General features: G+C 37.7%; 1 protein-coding gene across 1 annotated transcript in view; it reads left to right on the top strand.

Moving 5' to 3' along the window:
- plekha7b (pleckstrin homology domain containing, family A member 7b) overlaps positions 1-19800 on the top strand; it is a gene marked incomplete at both ends in the record, with an annotated part of 75872 nt that overhangs the window by 48655 nt on the left and 7417 nt on the right. The window contains 14 exons of the mRNA XM_079246088.1: positions 30-570; positions 4035-4118; positions 4565-4699; positions 5560-5613; positions 10353-10424; positions 11547-11627; positions 12516-12665; positions 13309-13410; positions 13698-13809; positions 14024-14256; positions 16071-16262; positions 16363-16471; positions 16606-16697; positions 17317-17529. Of these exons, the coding sequence (XP_079102214.1) occupies positions 30-570; positions 4035-4118; positions 4565-4699; positions 5560-5613; positions 10353-10424; positions 11547-11627; positions 12516-12665; positions 13309-13410; positions 13698-13809; positions 14024-14256; positions 16071-16262; positions 16363-16471; positions 16606-16697; positions 17317-17529 (2170 nt within the window). The remainder of the gene's footprint in view (positions 1-29; positions 571-4034; positions 4119-4564; positions 4700-5559; positions 5614-10352; positions 10425-11546; positions 11628-12515; positions 12666-13308; positions 13411-13697; positions 13810-14023; positions 14257-16070; positions 16263-16362; positions 16472-16605; positions 16698-17316; positions 17530-19800) is intronic.

Raw genomic sequence — 19800 nt, 5'->3', positions numbered from 1 at the left:
ATATGTTTTTTGTGTTTTTTCTGACCCAGTGGTCCCTCTGGTGAGTACAACCTTCCTCGGCGGACTCCTCCATTAAAGCCCAAATCCAGCACAACAGAGACCACCTATCACTCATTGCCAAAATCTCCTCGTCTCCCGTCTGGCAGCAGTTCACCTCCAGCAACATGCAACTTGCCCAGTGACTATAAATATGCCCATGACCGGCTCAGCCACTTCCGCATGTCCACCGATGAGCGAATGGCCACCAAGGAGGGAATGGTGTGGCAGCTGTATGAGTGGCAGCAGCGGCAGCAGTTTCGTCATGGTAGCCCCACTGCTCCCATTTACACTGGCCCTAATTTCACAGACTCGTCATCTTTCAGAGTTACTGTAGAGATGCCACGCTCTATCTCTGTCCCTCCATCGCCATGCGAAGTCCCTCCATCAGTCCCCTCCTCCTTCAAACCCCTGTCCCCGCGCAGGCCACACACCCCTTCAGACAGACGCACAGTCCGGCCCCTGGATGAAGTGTTGGCTGGTGACAGCACAAGATCAAGCTCTCCTGGCCATATTTGTGCCCATCTTTCACAGGTAGGACACTTGCAAGAGAAAGACGGGCATTTAATCAGTTATCTAGAAAATGCACACAGCAATATTGACTTCATAGTTTAACTAATACATAAATGATTTGGTCAATTCAAAATGCAATTGAATTGGAAAACTCAGCAAAGGCATTTCACCATGTCTTTATGATTATAATTTTCTGAAGCAGCAGCCATATTCTCCTGAGTGGTCAGAGCTTACACTGTCTGCTCCCACTAAAAATCAAACTTTGAGAGGGACCCACAAGTTCTCAAAAGGTTTCAAGTCAACCGAGAAAGAGATCTAGTAAACTTAGATAAACAGTTGATTGCTAAGTCACATTTGTAGTGTAAAAATCATGGCCTTCTGAAGGGGTGCAGACGTCTTCCAGTTCTACTGTTGGAAGTTAATATCTTCCAGATTACAGGGAAGATTTTTACTGTCTATTTTACCTGAAAAGTCCAGCAAGCTTAGCATTAGTGACAGGAACCTGTAACAGTATTCCTCCTCCACTAGCTGTCTGTGATCTAGCATGGGTCCATCCTTCTATCAGTAGGTCTTAATTGAACTGTCTATAAAACCTTTGACAAATTAGATTTTGGGTATTTTCTTTTAAGGACAAATTTTAGTCTTAAGTTTGTAAATCTCTATTATGGTCATGTTTCAGTTGTCCTTTCCTTGGATATGTCATACCTGCTATTGGAGAGCTGCAGCTTTAGAGTTTAATCTGGAGCAAAAAAAGAAAAGAAAAAGAATCCTGCTAACTTCATGTAGGATTTGTATCAGGTCTTTTGCATTTTTTTTTGTGCACATTTTCTTCATTGTATGTTTTTGTGATAGTTTATCTTTTTGTTCATTTGACCTTAGGTGTAAAACTCACTGAAACACACATTCTCGTAAAATATGAACACATATAAACAAAAAATAGATTAAATTGATAAAATTTATAGCTAGTTTTAATAATTTGATTACTATTATTATTATTAATAACAATAATAATAATAATAGGAATAAAAATAATAAATGTGATATAAATTATTTCCATTTTCAAATGCTTATTATAGTGTTATAATTATAGTGTTATTATAGTGTTACAAAATGAAAGGTTTTTAAAAATGATAACAGCACTGGAGTTTTTTTTTGCATTATAATTGCATAAGAAGTATATTTTTAAAGGTAGAATTAGAAAGAGTTGCAGTCTGGAAATATTCTCTAGATATTCCACCAATACATATAAATAATAAAACCTTTTTCTCAATCAAATATAGAAACCGAGAGACTTTGATTAATATTTTTTAGATTTCAGTTGAAATGGCCTTTAATTGACAGTTATTGGATAGGAGAAGGGGTTCGAGAAACCTGGAGCCCTAGGCCAACTAGCAAAAAACCCTGAGCCACCATATGAAAAATCAGTGAAGCAGAACTAACTGCATTGAGGAATTGTTGTCTCAGTTGGGCCATCACTCCACCAAAAGAGCTGGTCACTCCTTTATACAGATTTTAGAAAAATAAAGCAATTTTTCTTTTATTAATTTCCAACATATTAAGTTTCAGCTCCTGGTGGTAAGTCTTTATTTTTCAATACACATGCAAGGCAAGGCAAGGCAAGTTTATATAAATAGCACAATTCAACAACAGGGTGATATAAAGTGTATGCATTGAAATGTATTACTCCCATGTACATGAATAAGAAAAATATATTTATAGTGAAAACTGAAGCAACATGTTTTACTTTTTTTACCTTGAGTTTTAAAACAATGAGTTGATTTTTGTCAAACATAAGAAAAGTATATTTTATTTTATTTCATTTTATTTCATTTTAGTCTATTATATAGCTGGAACTGCAGCTTATGTGAACCAGATGTTGGGAACAGTGCAATTAAAGTAAAAAGAGAAGCGATGGTGGGGATGTTCCCAGCGTGTTGTCTCACCCACAGTATGGTAACTTGGATACACAGAGTGGAAAACTGTCAATAGTGTAAACTGGATAATTTGACTAAAGTCTGTCGTCTTGTACATAAGCCTTGATGTTGTAATACAGGCACACAGAAACCACAAATGGTCTGTGATTTTCATGGCACTCAAGAAAAAGTTGAGAAATCACACATAGCGAGCCAAATGACAAAGCTCCCATTCTCACATTAGCTTTAGATGGTGGATGTGAGGTACAGGGTGATGTCAACATGTCGTTAGCTCACATAAGCACCATGGGAAGATTAGCACGAGGAGCCTGAGAAGGCCCTAACTTTTTAGCACACACACTTTGATGCTCATGTGAATCCCTTTCAGATTCACACAGTCCACACCCAGATGCACTCAACAGGTGGTGCAAGTGTGTGAGAGTAAAAACTTGCTTCTCTGCTGTTCCCCAAACCAGCGTAGCACTCAGACAGCACCGCCGCCGCCGCAGGAGACGGAGCGAGGGGGTGTCCCTTTATCCACACCCTGCGCTGTCTCCCCACCACACCCTCCACATGTGAAAAGATCTCCCTCCAAACCATCACCACATTTGCCAGCACACACAAGCCTCACAACCAACCCAATGGCCTTGCACAAGTAAACAAAGTGTTGCAGATGCTCTGTTTCCGCCATCATTCACCCAAGTGTCAGGACACTAATTACAACCACTGAATGGAGTGATGCGCAATTATAGGAAGCCCTTTAAAGAAAGATGCATTTTTAACAAAGGCAGCCACAGTGCCTATGCAAACAGACGATGTTTATGGGAACTAATTTTAGTCTGAACTGAATCTTGGTGCACCCAGCATCCGAGGCCGACGGTGCTCTCTGGCTGGAGTGTGCTTAAGTAACAGCAATCTGTATGCCTCTGTGGAATATCATTAAGAAGTATGTTTTATTAGTGGCTAATCCATTTTGCCCAGGGGTTCTCAGCACCCAATAAACATCTCTACTGTATCTCAAACATCAGCAGCAGTCTCTTTCTTCTGATCTTGCATTTAAATAAAAAACCTATTATACAGCAAAAAAAAAATGTGGTATAGGAATCTCAAAGGGAATGGCTTACAGTGCTTCTCTTGCTGGTAGCAAACAAATGTTATTTTAAGAAAGCAGGTTTGGTATAATTTATGTGTAGTTAATTAAATCTCTTGTTGTTTGTGTCCTTTTAAGGTTCTGTGGTGGGCCTGGTTTTTCACTAATTCTGTGTGTTAAGCAAAAACGTCAAATTTTCTAAGCCCTGTAGCATCTGAAACTCAGGGCACACCTTGTTTCATAAAAGAGTAGCAGCGATGAAAGGGAGGGGGAAAAAAAAGGATAGATGAAAAAAATAAATATGCTGTGTAGTCAAATTTGTTTGCAGACTTGGAGGCAAAGCTTAACTTTGATTTAGTGTGATAGAGTGATCTTTTTCCCACTTTCAAACACTGTTGAAGATTACTTTGTGAATTAGACATTATGTCTGATTTGAATGTGTAAGGCGTGATTACAGGAAGATGAATTGTGTCTCTTCACAGACTTCCCAAATAGAGAGAAGGTCTGTGCCGGCAATGGGCTACATCACACACACCGTCAGTGCTCCAAGCTTGCATGGCAAGACGGTAGGATCTTCTGCTTACCTAAATTGTTTATTTATGTTTAATACACCCGTTAAGTGGTACTGACATTATATTCTACTCATACAGGAAAGCCTGAGCAAGTCAGAAATGGATAACTCAGTCCAAAATCTGATCAGTATGGCAAGTCAGTGACAGCATCAAGATGTAAAATCCTCAGCTGTCTCATTTGTGATGCTTAAAAGACTAGTTTAATTTTTACATAACCTCTTCTTCAGACACTATGTCACCTTTCCAAAGCAATCTACACTGCAGCTCTGGCTTTTACATTGTAGGTTCCAAACAGGACACTAATAGAAGCAGCAGTATACTGACTTCTCTCAGCGACTATAGCAAAGCCACTGTACAGCCCAGATTGTTATCAAATATTTTCTCTCATCCCTCTGTGCTTTCACTGGCCTCTGGCCCCATAAACCTGGGCTTGGCTGCAGCCAGAGGAGCTCACTTTGCTCCTCATTCAACTTCGGAGGCACCAGGCCAAGATGGCTGGTGTGCAGAGCCCCAGCAATGCGTTCGCTCACCTGCAGCATCACCAGCACAACGGCCTCATAGGCCACAGCATGCAGGTCAGGGAGCCTGATTTTGCCTAACGCAGTACACCGCATCATCTGCCAGTGCATTGTGGTCCCCTCCCCCCTCCCCAGCCATTCCTACACATTACCTCCCTGTCATCTTGACAGACTCTGCAGTCTGTTGACACTGCTTTGGTTGTATGTATTTATTCAACCATTTTGGCTTGGGCTGTATTGTACTTACAAGCTATAAACTTGTGACTTTTGAGCGAGTGTCACTGATCAAAACATGACAATGTGGTCAGAGCAAAGTGTGACTGTGTCTGTCTAAAATAATCGGCATGTTGCTTGTTGATTGTGCTTGTGATTTCCACTCTTCCACTCTTTTGTTTGACAGATGTTTGGTCTTGAACCACAGATGTACCTGTGTGCACAGATAGATCTTTTGTTCTTGGGGTTATCATTCTGAAGCAGTCACTAGGCTACAGTCTGAACATGAGCCTGTGAGGAAAGAACACTGCTGTAAGACTGGCAGACCGCACTGAATCTGCAATGGCGCTCAGTAATGACAACTCCACCCAGTTTCTGACATCTAACCATTCTCCACACACATGCAGAAATATAAACGATCAGTTTGACCACATGTTATGCACAAGACCTGTGTTGCTCAGTTGCATAAGAGGTCACACATGAGACATTAAACCGGTTCAAAAATGACCTAATTAGAGTTTGGCTTTGCAAACTGTTGGTAAAAATACAGAGGTAGAAGAAGTACGCTGTAATTGAGACCAAGTTAATTAAAGTTCTGTTTGCAAAGCTTGAACAGCAAATAAAGACCTTAAGAGTCATCTGGTCACCCATTATCCTTTGAATCTTCATTTCAAATGATTTATCTCTCCACTGCTCATTTAAAGGCTGATGATACTTACATACAACTGAAGAAGGACCTGGAGTATCTAGATCTGAAGGTGGGCCCCAACAAAGTAAATGGCACTTTATCCATTTCATCCTCTTCTCCATCTTTCCACTCTGGACAATAATCTTGTTTTCCTGCTGCTGCCCCCAACATCTGCCTCTCTGTTCCCTTTATTCCTGTCTTAAGTCTGTTCTATGAAGTGCTTTCTACTGTCCCCTTATTGTGCAATTTACATGTCTTTTAACATTCCCCTCTTTTTATGAAGTAGTTAATTCAGGTTATAACATTTTTGCAGAAGGTGCTATCAACATTTTGCTTTATATTTAAAATTTTAAATGCCCTGAAGTTCAGGTTATCGTCAAATGAACTTCAGATAAAACCTTTTAAATTGATGCAGTCATGTCACTGTAGTTCATGATGATTTTGATATCATCCTGATGGGAATTTAAGTTTTTATTTGCATGTGGATGAATTATTTAATTGTTTGAACCATGAGAACTACAATTCCCATCAGAGTGTTACATATATTGTTTAAATGTCTATGACTTTTGTATTTAAGCACTCTTTGTCATGTTGCTAAATATTGGCCTAAGTTCCTTTCACACATGTTCACACATTCAACACTACTTTATTTGTATGTAAAACACCAAGCTAAATCACTGAAAATCTCACTTGTGTTTAAGAATGGAAGGGGAGCCAGATTGTGATATAGGCTTCTTTTCTTACCCTATTTTAACCCTTTAAAGCACAACCAAAGAACAGCTGGGGAGAAAAGTCCAATTTTATCTGAAGTATTTACTAAGCCATTAAAACACACACACACACACACACACACACACACACACACACACACACACACACACACACACATACATATATATATATATTTATATATATATATATATACGTATATATACATATATATATATATATATATATATATATATATATATATATATGTATGTAAATATATATATATATATATATGTATGTAAATATATATACATACATATACATATATATATGTATATATATATATATATATATATATATATATATATTTATACATATATATATATATTTATACATATTTATACATATATATATATATATATATATATATATATATATATATATATATATATATATATATTTATACATATTTATACATATTTATACATATTTATACATATATATATATATATATATATATATATATATATATATATATTTATACATATTTATACAGGCATATATATATACGTATACGTATATATACGTATACGTATATATATATACGTATACGTATATATATACGTATATATATATATATATGTATGTATATATACATATATATATATATGTATGTATATATACATATATATATATATGTATGTATGTAAATATATATATATATATATACATATGTACAACATGTACAACATGGTTTGCAAAATAGCTACAGAAACTGTATGTATGAAATATATGTTTGGCTTTACAGGGTTAAAACAGACTATTGAGCCACTGGTTGTTCAGTGTGTCTAAAAGCTCCACTTCAGTGTTTGTATGCTGTTGGGTGCTAGGATGGTGTGCATACAAAGTGAAATAGCTCATTCCAGTTCTTTTAAACTGGAATGAGATACATCTGTGGAAATTTTGCAGGATTTTGGACATGATCGTTTTTCCATCAGCTCATCTGCTGTAACATATCAAAATACTGTTCTGATTTGAGATGAAGTGGTGGAAGCTACGATGGTAAAGAGCCTTCCAGCATGCTAAAAGGCATTTATGTTTGAACTGAAAATCTGTTTGAAATAATCACTTTTTCTTTTGTTTTGTTTCCTTGAAAATAAGAAAGCCCCCCCAATGACCCAGTGCTGTTCTTTAAGAAAACTACTGGCAACATCTTAGGGCCTTGGTTTTCATCATGGTGGACATGATAGATAGACAGACAGACAGTTAGACAGACAGACTTCATTATTATTGCAGCAGGTACAACAAAATTAAAATGCCCTCCAATCAATGGAAAACAACAGATAAAATGAATAATATAGAATATAAATTATAGAATAAAATTAGATTAATAAATAGACTCACAAATAACCAATAGAATATATTCCATTATGTGTATTGCAAAGTCCCCTTAATTAAAAAACACGTGTTCATTATGTAAGGAAATAGTAGACTGATATTAGGAAGGCACATTAGATGGGATTATCAAATAATTTGTCATCCATTGTTCTCTTATTGCTGTGGTAAAAGCTGTCCCTGTACCAGTTTGTCCTTGTAGTAATTGATCTGTACCTCCTGCCTGATGGTAACAGATCAAACATGTGGTGATCGGGGTGAGGGGAGTGATGAATTATTTTTGCCAACCTTCCAGAGGCAGCAGGAATGGTTGAGCTCTACCAGTGTGAGAAGAGGGCAGCCTATGATTTGTTGGGCTGTTTATGACCCTTTGCTTTGACATCCTTTGACCCACCGTGCAGCTGGTGTACCACACACACATGCAGTCCACCAAAATGTTCTTAGTAGCACACCTGTAGAACCAGCAGACTCTGGGGATGTGAGCATCCTCAGGAACAACAATCACTGCTGAGCCTTCTTCAGTATCTCAGAGGTGTTTAAAGTCCACTCCCAAAAAGCGGAAGTCCTCCACCCTCTCCTCACAGACCACAGATGGAATGTATGTTCATTACCGCTGAAAGTTTATGATCAGCTCCTTTGTTTTGGATGAATTAAAGAGCAGGTTGTTTTCTCTGCACCACCCGGTCAGATGAACTCCAAAGCTGAAGTGTTGTCAGCGAATTGGATGATAGTTACTGTAGTGTGCAGAGGTCCAGCTAAATGTGTAGAAAGTATGGAGCAAAGGGCTCAGCATGCAGGCCTGGGGGGAGACAGTGCTGAGGCAGATGGCCGCCGATATACAGTCTCCCACTCTAATCCCCTGAGTGCCTGATAAGAAACTGTTAATCCACATATAGGTGGAATGTGGAACTCCCAGGTTCCCCAGTTTAACAACCAGTTTGTGAGGGAGGACGGTATTAATATTTTTAGCTGTAATCCACAAAGACCATCGCTTGTATTTACCTCACTTCTCCAGGTGGGACAGTGACACTGGAGCGCTGTAGCTAGTGTCCTCCGTCGATCTGTTCACCCTGTTGGCAAACTGGTAGGGGTTGATGGCATGCAATGGATGTTTTAAACAGTATTAAAGGAACTTAATATTGCATGTAAAATCTTCCTGACTCCATTCTGAGGACAAAATAAAAATTCTCCTCTAAAAAGAAAAAACCCTTCTTCAGGAGGTGTTCAAAGTCCAGGTCATGTCCATCCTGATCTGCAGAAAGATGTTCTGATGATCACTCAGATAATTTCAAAGAATTAAATTCTTCCATAACCACATAATAATAATAAAACTCTTGTTATGCAGTGGAAAACCCAGCATTGCATCTATGAGAGATGCGGAATCCCCCTTCGGGTTCGTGTTTGAACCCCGCTCTGCAGCTTTGTATGGTGTGGTGATCCTAATGTGGGTGGATTATTTAAAAGAATATAATCCATGCTCGTTTTTTAGTTTCAATGGAGAAAACCCAACTAACTAATTATTATTGGTCAAAAATTTAGTCCAGATTGCACAATGCCTAACCACTCTTTAAAAAACAAAAAACAAAAAACAAAAAACAGTGCAGCTGTGTGGAACAAAAACTCTATGAACCGATAAGGAAGGATTAAGGTAATGCCTTAAACTACACCGGCTCATCTGTCACACATGGTGATTCACCTGTTATGGTTTAGAAATGTGAGTATAGAGGTACAAAGGTACACAGGTGAAGATAAACTTGAGCATCCTTTCCAGTAAAGATCAAACAAGTAAAAATAAAAAGACAACAGCTAGAAAAGCACTCAGAGAGCACATACCTTTGCTAAGCAACTCTTTTGCACCTATGTTGGGAAAAATCCCTTTTAAAATGAATGCGTCCACAATTACTTCCAGGTCACTCATGAAATGTAATAGAATCTGAGTTAGACCGAAGCCTTCTTAGAAAAACAAAAATCCACCCAGTTGTTTTTGTGTAAAGTTGCTAACAAACATAAACACAGGAAAAAACATAACTTCCTTGGTGAAGGTTATAAAGCACTGTGACTGCTCCAACGAAAATATTTAGGCAGGTATTAAAGTAATGTCCATGATGCATGACATCCAAAAGAACACTACATTGTAACACATTGAATTGTGCTACTAACAATAACCGTTATTTTTCATTGCAATGATGGAGGCAAGTAGAAATAAGACTACTTGCATGTAGTTCTGTAGTTTCTATCCATTAATTTCAAACTATGAAAAAAAGATATTTTTAAAATATATAGTCTGAATTATATTACCTTTCCACACCTTTATGAAAGCAGAGGCTTCTACTACAAAGTTAAAATTTGCTTTAAATCTTGTGCAGTTTTGTGAAAGATAAAATCAAGTCTTTATTTTTCTCTTTTCTTCATGTTAAGGATTTGTTCTCTTAATTAGCCAAGAAAGACCAGCTCTGGGTTGTTAGGGCTTCCTGGTACACAGAGATGCAGAAACTTCTTTTTGTTCAGCTCTTGTACAAAGTTTTATTCTATTAGCACATTTTCTTACCGTTTCCTGAATAATTCTGTTCAGCTTGACTTGCATTTCAGCCTTGTTGCACTTAAACTAAAAATAGAAATCGTAGAAGGTGTGTTCTTAAATATGTTTTATGATTTCTGCTTTTTATTGTATTATATTGTTTTTGTGATTATTGTAAATTTTAGGTCACTGGACGTGAGAGTTTAAAAAAAGAGAGACCATCGAGGCCTGTGAAAATAGCAGAAAGTGATGCGGATGTAAGTGAATCACTTTGATGTTAAGATTTGCAGAATGGGCTCCCTGTTTATCCATCTCTCTCTTTTCTTTAAGATCTCCATTTCCGACTTCTGACAATCTACCACTGAGACTCAGCTGACTTTAGTCTGACTTTACTGTGTGCTTTAGTGTGGTTTGTTTGTGTGTGTGTTCATAAGTTGTGGTAAACAGAGGCTGCAGAGGGAAAGGAACGTATGCACGTTGCAACACTGTGGGGACACCCATCCACGCTGCACAGTGAGGGCCTAAGAGTATCGACCACAGCTTTTATTTTCCTCTCTGCAATTTAAAGGGAAAAATGCATGTAATGGGAGTTTTAGATGTTGAGCTGTTAAATTTTTCAGTTTGATTTGCCTGATCCTGCTTTTCTCAGTCTTTGTTTTCTGCTGAATGGAGGTAAATAAGATGGATGTCCTGGCTTTTCATCATTAGCATTGTTCCACTTTAACAATTTATAAGAAATTGCCAGTAAATTTGTCAGAACAATGAATATTTCATGCAATTAAAAACAACAATATGTGGCAGCAAAATAAAAACAGCTTAATTATTAATAGAACAGAATGATAAATAGATCTGAGAGAAAAAATACACTGTGTGAAAAAGACTGAACTTGGCAGTCTTATGTTGTTTTCATAAACATATAACCCATTTCTGGGAAAACAAATCTGTCACTCTCAGTAAACACAGCTTTCTCCAAAGTGAATCTGAAAATATGGATTTTTGATTATGATTACTCATAATGGATATTACCAAATTTTACCCCCAAACTAGACAGTACAGAGCCTTTTGATATCTCTCACTGCGCTGATGAGAAGAATTCCTGGGGGCTTTTTACAAAGATGAGCTTTATTGACAGACCATGAAGACTACAGTAGACAATCAATTCGTCTCACCCGCTGTAGAGAAGTGCTGAATGAAGACAAGAATAGAACAACCGGACTGCGTTGTAAACACATGCTGCGTCTTATCACAGAAACTATTTTATCTCTTTCTTCTTCCTGTGTAGCTTTATGTCATTAGTATTGAACAGTATACTTAGGGCCTATCCTTTATTTTCTTTCTTTTTTATCCACTATGATTATATTTTTTCTTCTTTATTTTAGGTGAAATTAAGTCGACTGTGTGAACAAGACAAGATCCTACAGGAGCTAGAGGCCAGGATACGTACTCTGAAGGAGGACAAGGTTTTTTGTTCTTTACATACATAAAATATAGTATTTTAAGGTTATTTTGTGTGTGTGTGTGTGTGTGTGTGTGTGTGTGTGTGTGTGTGTGTGTGTGTGTGTGTGTGTGTGTGTGTGTGTGTGTGCGTTTATGTCCTCTTAATAATTAGACTATAATTGGTCACTACAGACTTGGTATTTTACTTGTCATCATCATCAGCCAGTATGCCATGCAAAAACCTACAACCCAAAGCTCAGATTAAGACGTTACATCTGCACTGTGGAAGCTTTAAATTCAAACCCTGTTGTTGCATCAGTCACTGCAAGTTAACAAAGCTAACAAAGTCTGGAAGTATTAGCATGGTAAAGAAATACAAAAGAAACTAAACTTGCTCCTGAAACTAAACTTGCCATTGAATTATGTCTGCTTGTCACTGTTTTAATGCACAAATAGAGTCCTCATATGAGAAGATCTTTATTGTGATTGTCTAAACAATAATGAGTTAGCAAGGTGACTCCTGCACAACATAGTGTAAACAAACTGTGCAATAAAAAAGCATCCAACAAAACAACAAAAACAGAATGAGAAAATCTCAATAACTATAATAAACAGTATTATAGTTGGAACAGATGTGCTCAAAAATAAAAAAAAACAGTAGAGCATGCAAAATGTTGTGGAATAAGTAAACAGAAGTATAATCATCACCTCAGGTTGGCTCTCCTGAGTTTCCTCAGCTAGAAGTGATCAAAATTAAACTGAATTCCTAGTTTCCCTGAAATTGCACAAGATTGGACCAGTTTGAGCAGTGGTAGATGGATACTGGATACTTCACTGTGTGTCAGCCTGCTCTGCTCAATGCCAATAAAGGCTTTCTGCTTTATGTTTCCTGTGTGTTTCCTACTATTCAGGACAAGCTGGAGTCTGTGCTGGATGTTTCTCACCAGCAGATGGAGGAGTACAAAGATCAGCCAGCTCATGCAGAGAAAATTGCTTATCAGCAGAAGCTGCTACAAGAGGATGTGGTCCACATCAGGGCTGAAATATCTCAAGTCTCCACAGTAAGAAAAAAGCTTCTTTGACTTGTTAAAGCAAATAAATTCAGCACACACCTCCTTCGGTGCCTTCCTCCTCCACAAAGTTCACGCTACTGTGTTCTGTGTGTTTTTATTGGTTGAAAAGAACACACTCACTTCTGTTTTTTGACGTTCCCTTTTGATGGTTTCTGTAACTGGCACAATGTTTCAGGTTGACTGTAACTACCAAAATGAGTGACTGGGGAATGAACCTGGTGCTACAGATGAACTCATGAGTGCTTTTCTTTGCCACTTTGGTTGAAATGTTCCCAGATATTCAAAATATTTAGCCTTAGAATGCAAAATTATTAGTTTCAAAACTGCATCTATAAACAAATCTGAAGATTAAATGAAAGTAAACAAATGCATCTTTAGTTATTAGTGTCAACCACGTCACCATACTCATACTGATCATATGCAGATACTTTCAGTAGAAACAGGTTGGAAGAAAAATCAGTTACAAAAAAAATTAGACAACATCTTCCTACTTAAATTTATAACACATCATCTTATCTGGAGGCGTGATCACATGTTTCTTGAACTGATTAAAAAAGTGCAGACTGACAAAGAAGTACAGCGTGTGAAAGCTGTTTCAGATATTGATAGTTTGTTCTGTTCTGCTCTGTAGGAGATGGAGAATGCATGGAATGAGTACGGTCAGCTGGAGAGAGATGTGGACTGGCTGAAATCAGCCCTGCAGGGACAGATGAACCGCACTGATCTTTCTCAGGTCTGTGGCTCAGTGATCTCTGCTAACTCACACACGCAGCTGCACACTTTCATGCATGGGTGTGAATGGTAATAAGTTAAAGATTACAGATTTTATATGCTCTGACAAACAATGAGGGATACCTGCTCTGAAGATCATCCTTCAGATTCGATTTAAATCATGTTGAGCTAAAGAGGACTTTTAATCAGTCTTGCTTTTAGCTGCTATGCAAGCAGATTTAGTATTTTATAAATTACATCTACCTTGTATATAGATGTTAAAATGTGTCTGTGTTTCTCTTTGAGAAGCAAGAAAAAGTCCAGATCAGAAAGGAGCTGTGGAGGATTGAGGATGTTATCGCAGGCCTCAGCACCAGTAAAGCCAACTACAAAGTCACTATATCCTCTGTTACCAACCCAGGTGAGGCTAGCACTGCACAGAGGCTTACAAAGATTATAACTTCTAACTGAATGAAGGAGCGTAATCCATCAGGTCACGCTCTTGTTTCTTAATATTTCATATCGGAGTCATTCTCTTTATTAATGAAGCTTAAATGTTTCCCATAGGAAGAGAAAGCAGTGTCTTTACATTGTATGTATTCATGTTACATGTTCATACGGATCAAATTCCCCAGAGAGAAAATTTGTGCCTTCAGTGTCGGTGTCATCAGTGCCTTCTGTGTCTGGGAGCCCGTCTGCTATGGAGATGAGACTGTCCCAGCAGCAGCAGCAGCAGCAGCAGCAGCAGCAGCAGCAGCAGCAGCACAACCCCCACCTCAGCCCCAGCTGCCATACCCCCTCCCAATCCTCCAGTCCCAGCCAACAGCTATTACATCACTCTGCAACTGTCTTCAGTGGGTTTAAATGGGTGAGTTTTAAATATCAGAGACCATGCAGAAAAGATGTAGCTTTTGCATTTTTGGGCAATGTTTCCAACTCTTTTTTTTTTTTTTTTTTTTTTAAGATAAAGGGTTATTTTAATATAAAAGAATCAATTCTTTCAGTGGAAACTATGGAAGACTTTGCCATCTGAGATCAGCAAACTGACAAATCTCAAGGTTTTTAACAAAGAAATGGTTAAACCTGAAACAAGTCTGTGAACACTGACTGCAATAATCTTAGAGAACCTGCAAACGTGCATGTACACATAGACCTGCATACATGCAAACACATGTAGTGTTACACACATACATGTACACACCCACACACATCACTGGCTCTCCAAACTTTAGCATTTTTTTCTTTTCTTTTTTTCTCCTTGTCAATGCTGCTTCCTGCTTTTGACATCTTACTTTTTATTTTAAACACTGGTCTTATTGTCTGTATTTAATGATAGTATTTTAAATAGAATTCTTAATTGTCATCATTCTACAAGTCCAACTAGGGACGGGGGTTGTAAATAATCCTGATTAGAAACTTGTGTGCATGGCCTTTACATTGTATAATTTTGTGAAGCAATATGTTACCCGTTTGTCCCTTTTTATTAATTTATTTTTTTGTCCCTATTTATAGAAACGTGTAAATGAACAATATTTGTATTAGTCCAATATTGCACACCCTGAACAGGTAGATATGTGGTGGATGAGCAGTTTTAACAGAGAGCCATGATGAGGCTCCTTGGGCATCAGGAAGAACTGGAAATGGAGAAGGGACCAGATGTGTAAAAGTCAGTCTTTGAAGACAAAGAGTGATAAAACTGAAAAGAATTTTTTTTTTTCTATTTCTTTGAAAGGGAATAAGACTGATTGACTCTACAATTTTCAGATAAGATGAGGGGTGAACCAGAGTCATTATGATAATTATTAATTCTGCACTAGTTTATGGTGATTTTACCTAAGGCTTTTCTTTTCTTGCCACTTTTTTTTACTTTATTTTTGGTACATCCCAAAGGAAGATGTTCATTTGTATGTTCATTGCCTCCGCCAAGGAGGTTTTGTTTTTATCAGCGTTTATCTGTTTGTGTTCAAGATAACTCAAGAAGTTATAGATATATTTTCATGAAATTTTCAGGTGTTGGAAATGTGAAAAGAAAGAACTGATTTAAATTTGGTGGTGATCCAGATCACCGTTTGGACAGTATGGGGAGAGCTGTGGCCCTTGGCAGAGGTTTGCGCTCTGTGTGCTTTTCTGGTCATAAATATAATTAGATACATTTTTTAATACTTTAAGTTCATTCTTCAAAAATATTTATATACATTCACTAGAGTTACATTTCAGAAGTAGGTTTTGTGCGTTGAGAGTACCTGCATTTTATTTTATTTTCTTGAGCACTACAGTTAACAGGAGTTAAGTAGAGACAGACAAGAGGAAATGAATACACGAACTAGAACTGAAGCAAGGATGTTGTACTTCCATTCTTCAACGTGTTTTAAATCTCTTGGCTCCATAGTTTTGTTTCTCTGTAAATTCATAGTTCTGCAGAAGTAGCTAAGAAAAGAGATAAAATGAAGTCACTCCTGTGGAAATACCCTGATGATGAAGGAAAGTTATGTTTATGTTTACATTTGGCATTAGCATTTCACCACAGCTTCCCATAAATAAAAAAGCAGCTCCTCGGCACTGGCAAAAGTCACAAGAAACCTCTAGTCATTAGTGGTTTTGTGGTCTTTCTGGACTCGTACATGTAGTCACTCATATGTAATTTTTAAGGTTTTATGAGCAACTCACATGTTCTGTGTGCAGAGTGAGGAAGATGTGCCTCCCAGACCTCCTCTACCTCAGCTCTATAGTCCTGACGAGCAGCCCCCTGCTGTGCCACCATTGCCCCGGGAGACAACCGTCATCAGACACACCTCTGTACGTGGCCTCAAACGACAGTCAGATGAACGCAAAAGGGATAGAGAGATTGGCCAGTTTACCAACGGGGACAGTAAGGTACTGTACATTCAGTACATGTGTCAGTTTGTGTTTATATCTGGAATGCATCATTTTTAAAATCAGTTTCCTATGTAATCTGTTTGTGTGTGTATATCAGGTGGAACTGAGACCCTTCCTGAGCGATCCAGAGCTCATGGGAGCTGGAGATGGCTCCAGCCAGATCAGTGTTGGGCATGATGGGGGTTATCAGACATTACCTGGTAGAGGTACATAGATAATAAACAACTCGGTTTAGAAAATGTTATAACATTGTTACACAAGTGTAGCACAGAAAGCCCACACATCGATGATTTCAAGCAATAATGTCAAGTTAAGAATAGTGTTGTTGGCTTCCCTTTAGGAGTGGCTGGCTCTTCACTTAGAATGAACCAGTCTTCAAACATCTCCTCATATGTGACTCTCCGAAGATCAGCATCAGCAGCCGGCATGAAGGTGAAGCTCAGAATGAAATGAAAAGAATTATAAAGTACTTTAAAGTGAATACACAAATCAGTAGATCCAGGAGATACAGTAGTATGTCACATAAGTTATAGATGACTTCAAGGAAATTCATAAATGAATTAATCAAGAGATAAAATCTTTCATATTTGGAGCTTGCATTAATGTGTTAAGCTCCATCAAGTCCTTCCTCAGACTTATGTAGGTGTTCACGTGGGGGGTTAGCAAGAGGATCCTGTATTTTCTTCTGCACTTTATAAATATGTAGGCATCTCACAAGAAAAGAATGTTGTACTTTGCTGAAATGTGGTAATTTGGGACAACTAACAAGTTTGTGGTATGGTGTCATTAGGATGAAAAAAGCCTTTTCTTTTAACTGGTTTGGGCATTAGACTGGCAACCAGTCCAGGGTGTACCCTGCCTCTCGCCCAAAGACTGCTGGGATGCTGGGATTAAAACCCTAATTTGCTCCATGTTTCTTTTTTTTAAACTTGGTAGTAATTCTAAGATTCACTTTACTTTGACTTCCCTCATCAGGTTTGTTTTTTTCCTCTCTTTTTTGCCATCCGCTGCACCTTTTCCTTCTTCTCAACTTTCCTCCCACTCCTCTCAGGAGAGACCAAAAAGTGCCTTGGAGCGTCTGTACTCTGGGGATGTGGCGCAGCAGCAGCAGAGGGGGAAGATGAGCGCTGATGAGCAGCTGGAGAGGATGAAGAGGCACCAGAAGGCCCTTGTCCGCCAGCGCAAACGCACCCTGAGTCACGGAGAACGCCACACATCCACGCGTGCCTCTTCCTCGCGCCCACTTTCAGCAGACTTGGGATCAGTATGTTACTAGAACAGAACCCCCCCCTGCATGACGACAGATAACCACACAGAGTGGTCATCGACAGTAGTAATGCATGCCTTTACTAGCCAGTTTCTGTTTAGTTGACATTACAAAGCTGATATTAAACCATTAAATTAGTGCAGTACAGCACAGTTTTTCACTATGAAGCCTTAACTGTAATCATTTCATCTATGTTGTCTTCTGTCAGTTTAAGGTGTTTTGCTCTGCAAATAAGTTGCTTTGAAAGGCATAAAAAAGCACAAATGTTAAGAGTGTCATCACTGACATTGTTCAACGTAGATCTAAGAATGTACAAAGACAGTCTCAAAGCAAAAAAACAACAAGGATTACAGCTGTGCTCATCTTCTTGTGACATGTTTAAATAACTTCTGTTTTACAATATGTGTAAACTGTGTTTACCTGATTGCTGAAAAGTGTTTAACCTAAAGTGAAAGTTAAAAAAGAACCCCAAATCAGAAGTTGGAAGAGTCTGGAAAATGCCACTTGATACAGATTAAGCCAAGCTGTTGCATGTTCCTCGAATGGACTTATGGCCTTGCTGTGTAACCTTCATCTCACCTGATAGTGGCTGCTGTAGTTTTCAGCTTCACTGTGGCCCTGAATGAGATTAAGTGGGTACAGCAAATGATCTTTTTGTTATTTGTTTCTTTGTTTTTAAATGAACTAATATGAAACAATCGTCCATATTCCACATATTATCAAGTCATGCCAAAGCTAACAGCAACTACATGACAAAATCAAATTTTTTAGGTCAAATCTTAAACTCAAACTTAAAGATAGTCTATGTTATTAATGGATTAAACTGTTTACACTTTCTAGATTGTAGAACATGGTCAGTGCTCCATTAAAAGACGGTTTAGGTTGCAGTTCCATGTGGCTGTATCCAGTACAGTGTATATATTGCTCTGAAACATTAGCTCTGAGTTTTAGATTTAGAAACATTTTGCTTTTCAAAATGCTGCTTTCTAATCAGATTTTAACATTAGCTGGACTGTAAGGAAACCATATAATTATCCAAACTCAGATTACTCTGACTCCTGTCTTCTGCAGACACTGCTACTCATAAAACCAATGCTTATTAAAGAATTTAATTATTAGAGCAAGACCAAACATAAAACATGTTGGCTGCAACAAAAATACATGTTTTTAATGTTAGCTATTTCCATACTATCCCAACTTTATCTGACTTGGGCTTTTATAAATATGTAGATTGATTTTTTTTTTGTTTTGCTTAAGCTCATTACAAATCTTAAATCTTGTCACTCTAATTACCTCAAACACACACATTTGGTCACACCTCACTCTCGCCAATTTCTTGATGTTTTAGAAACTAACAATTCTTTATCCATCCCTTCTTACTGTTTCTCATTGATCTTTTTCATTTTGATTTCATCTTAATACTATTACCACGTTACTGTTTTCTTGTTGTTTATTATCATCTGTTTGCCAGCCTCATCTCACGTTCATTTGAATATTAGAGGCCTGGTATTCTTTAATTGAGTGCTATTGTTGTCCATTAATGAGTCTGTGTGTGTGTGTATGTGTGAGGGAGAAATGTAACGTAGCTCCTTATTTTCTACTGACTAAAACATTGACATAAACTGCACAAGGCTGATTAAAGCTCTCATTTCAACCTCATCATAGTATTCTACTTACACATTTACACACATAATATATAGTCTCTCTTTTTTAACTTAAAAGAATGTAAAATGTTGTGTGTGAGCTGGGACTTCTAGTTGTCCCATCTACCACTTCACTGTCTCATAAAAATAAACATTATATTTAGTCTGTAATGGTGTAAATAAAATCAAAGACATACCAGAACATATACTGTTTCATTACTGTTATAACCGGATTATTACTAGCTACTTTTACAAATGTGAATGTTGCAAAACAAAAGAAAATAAATGCTATATTCTAAGAAGTCATATTGCCATGTTTTTTTCTTTTTTTAAATATCACATTTATTTCAATGAACAAACCCAGTAAGGTGATGTTTGGTGAAACTCTCAGTTTGGATGACGTGTTCTTTTCCATTTATGTGTGTGGCATTGTGCTGTCCATTGTGAATGCTCTCACTTCAATGAAAGCATGCATATCTATCTATGCATGTACTATCTCTTTTTCTCACCAGAGCATATACACTCACTGAAACACAATCTGAAGCCTTTAAAGTCACATTAAAAAAAAGTTACATGTAGTTGACTGTACTACGTTTTGCATAAGAATGTGAACAGTTTCACTTTT

Source organism: Telmatherina bonti (assembly GCF_933228915.1).
Source record: "Telmatherina bonti genome assembly, chromosome: 1".
Taxonomy (NCBI): Eukaryota; Metazoa; Chordata; class Actinopteri; order Atheriniformes; family Telmatherinidae; genus Telmatherina; species Telmatherina bonti.
This window is presented reverse-complemented; position numbering and strand designations above follow the sequence as displayed.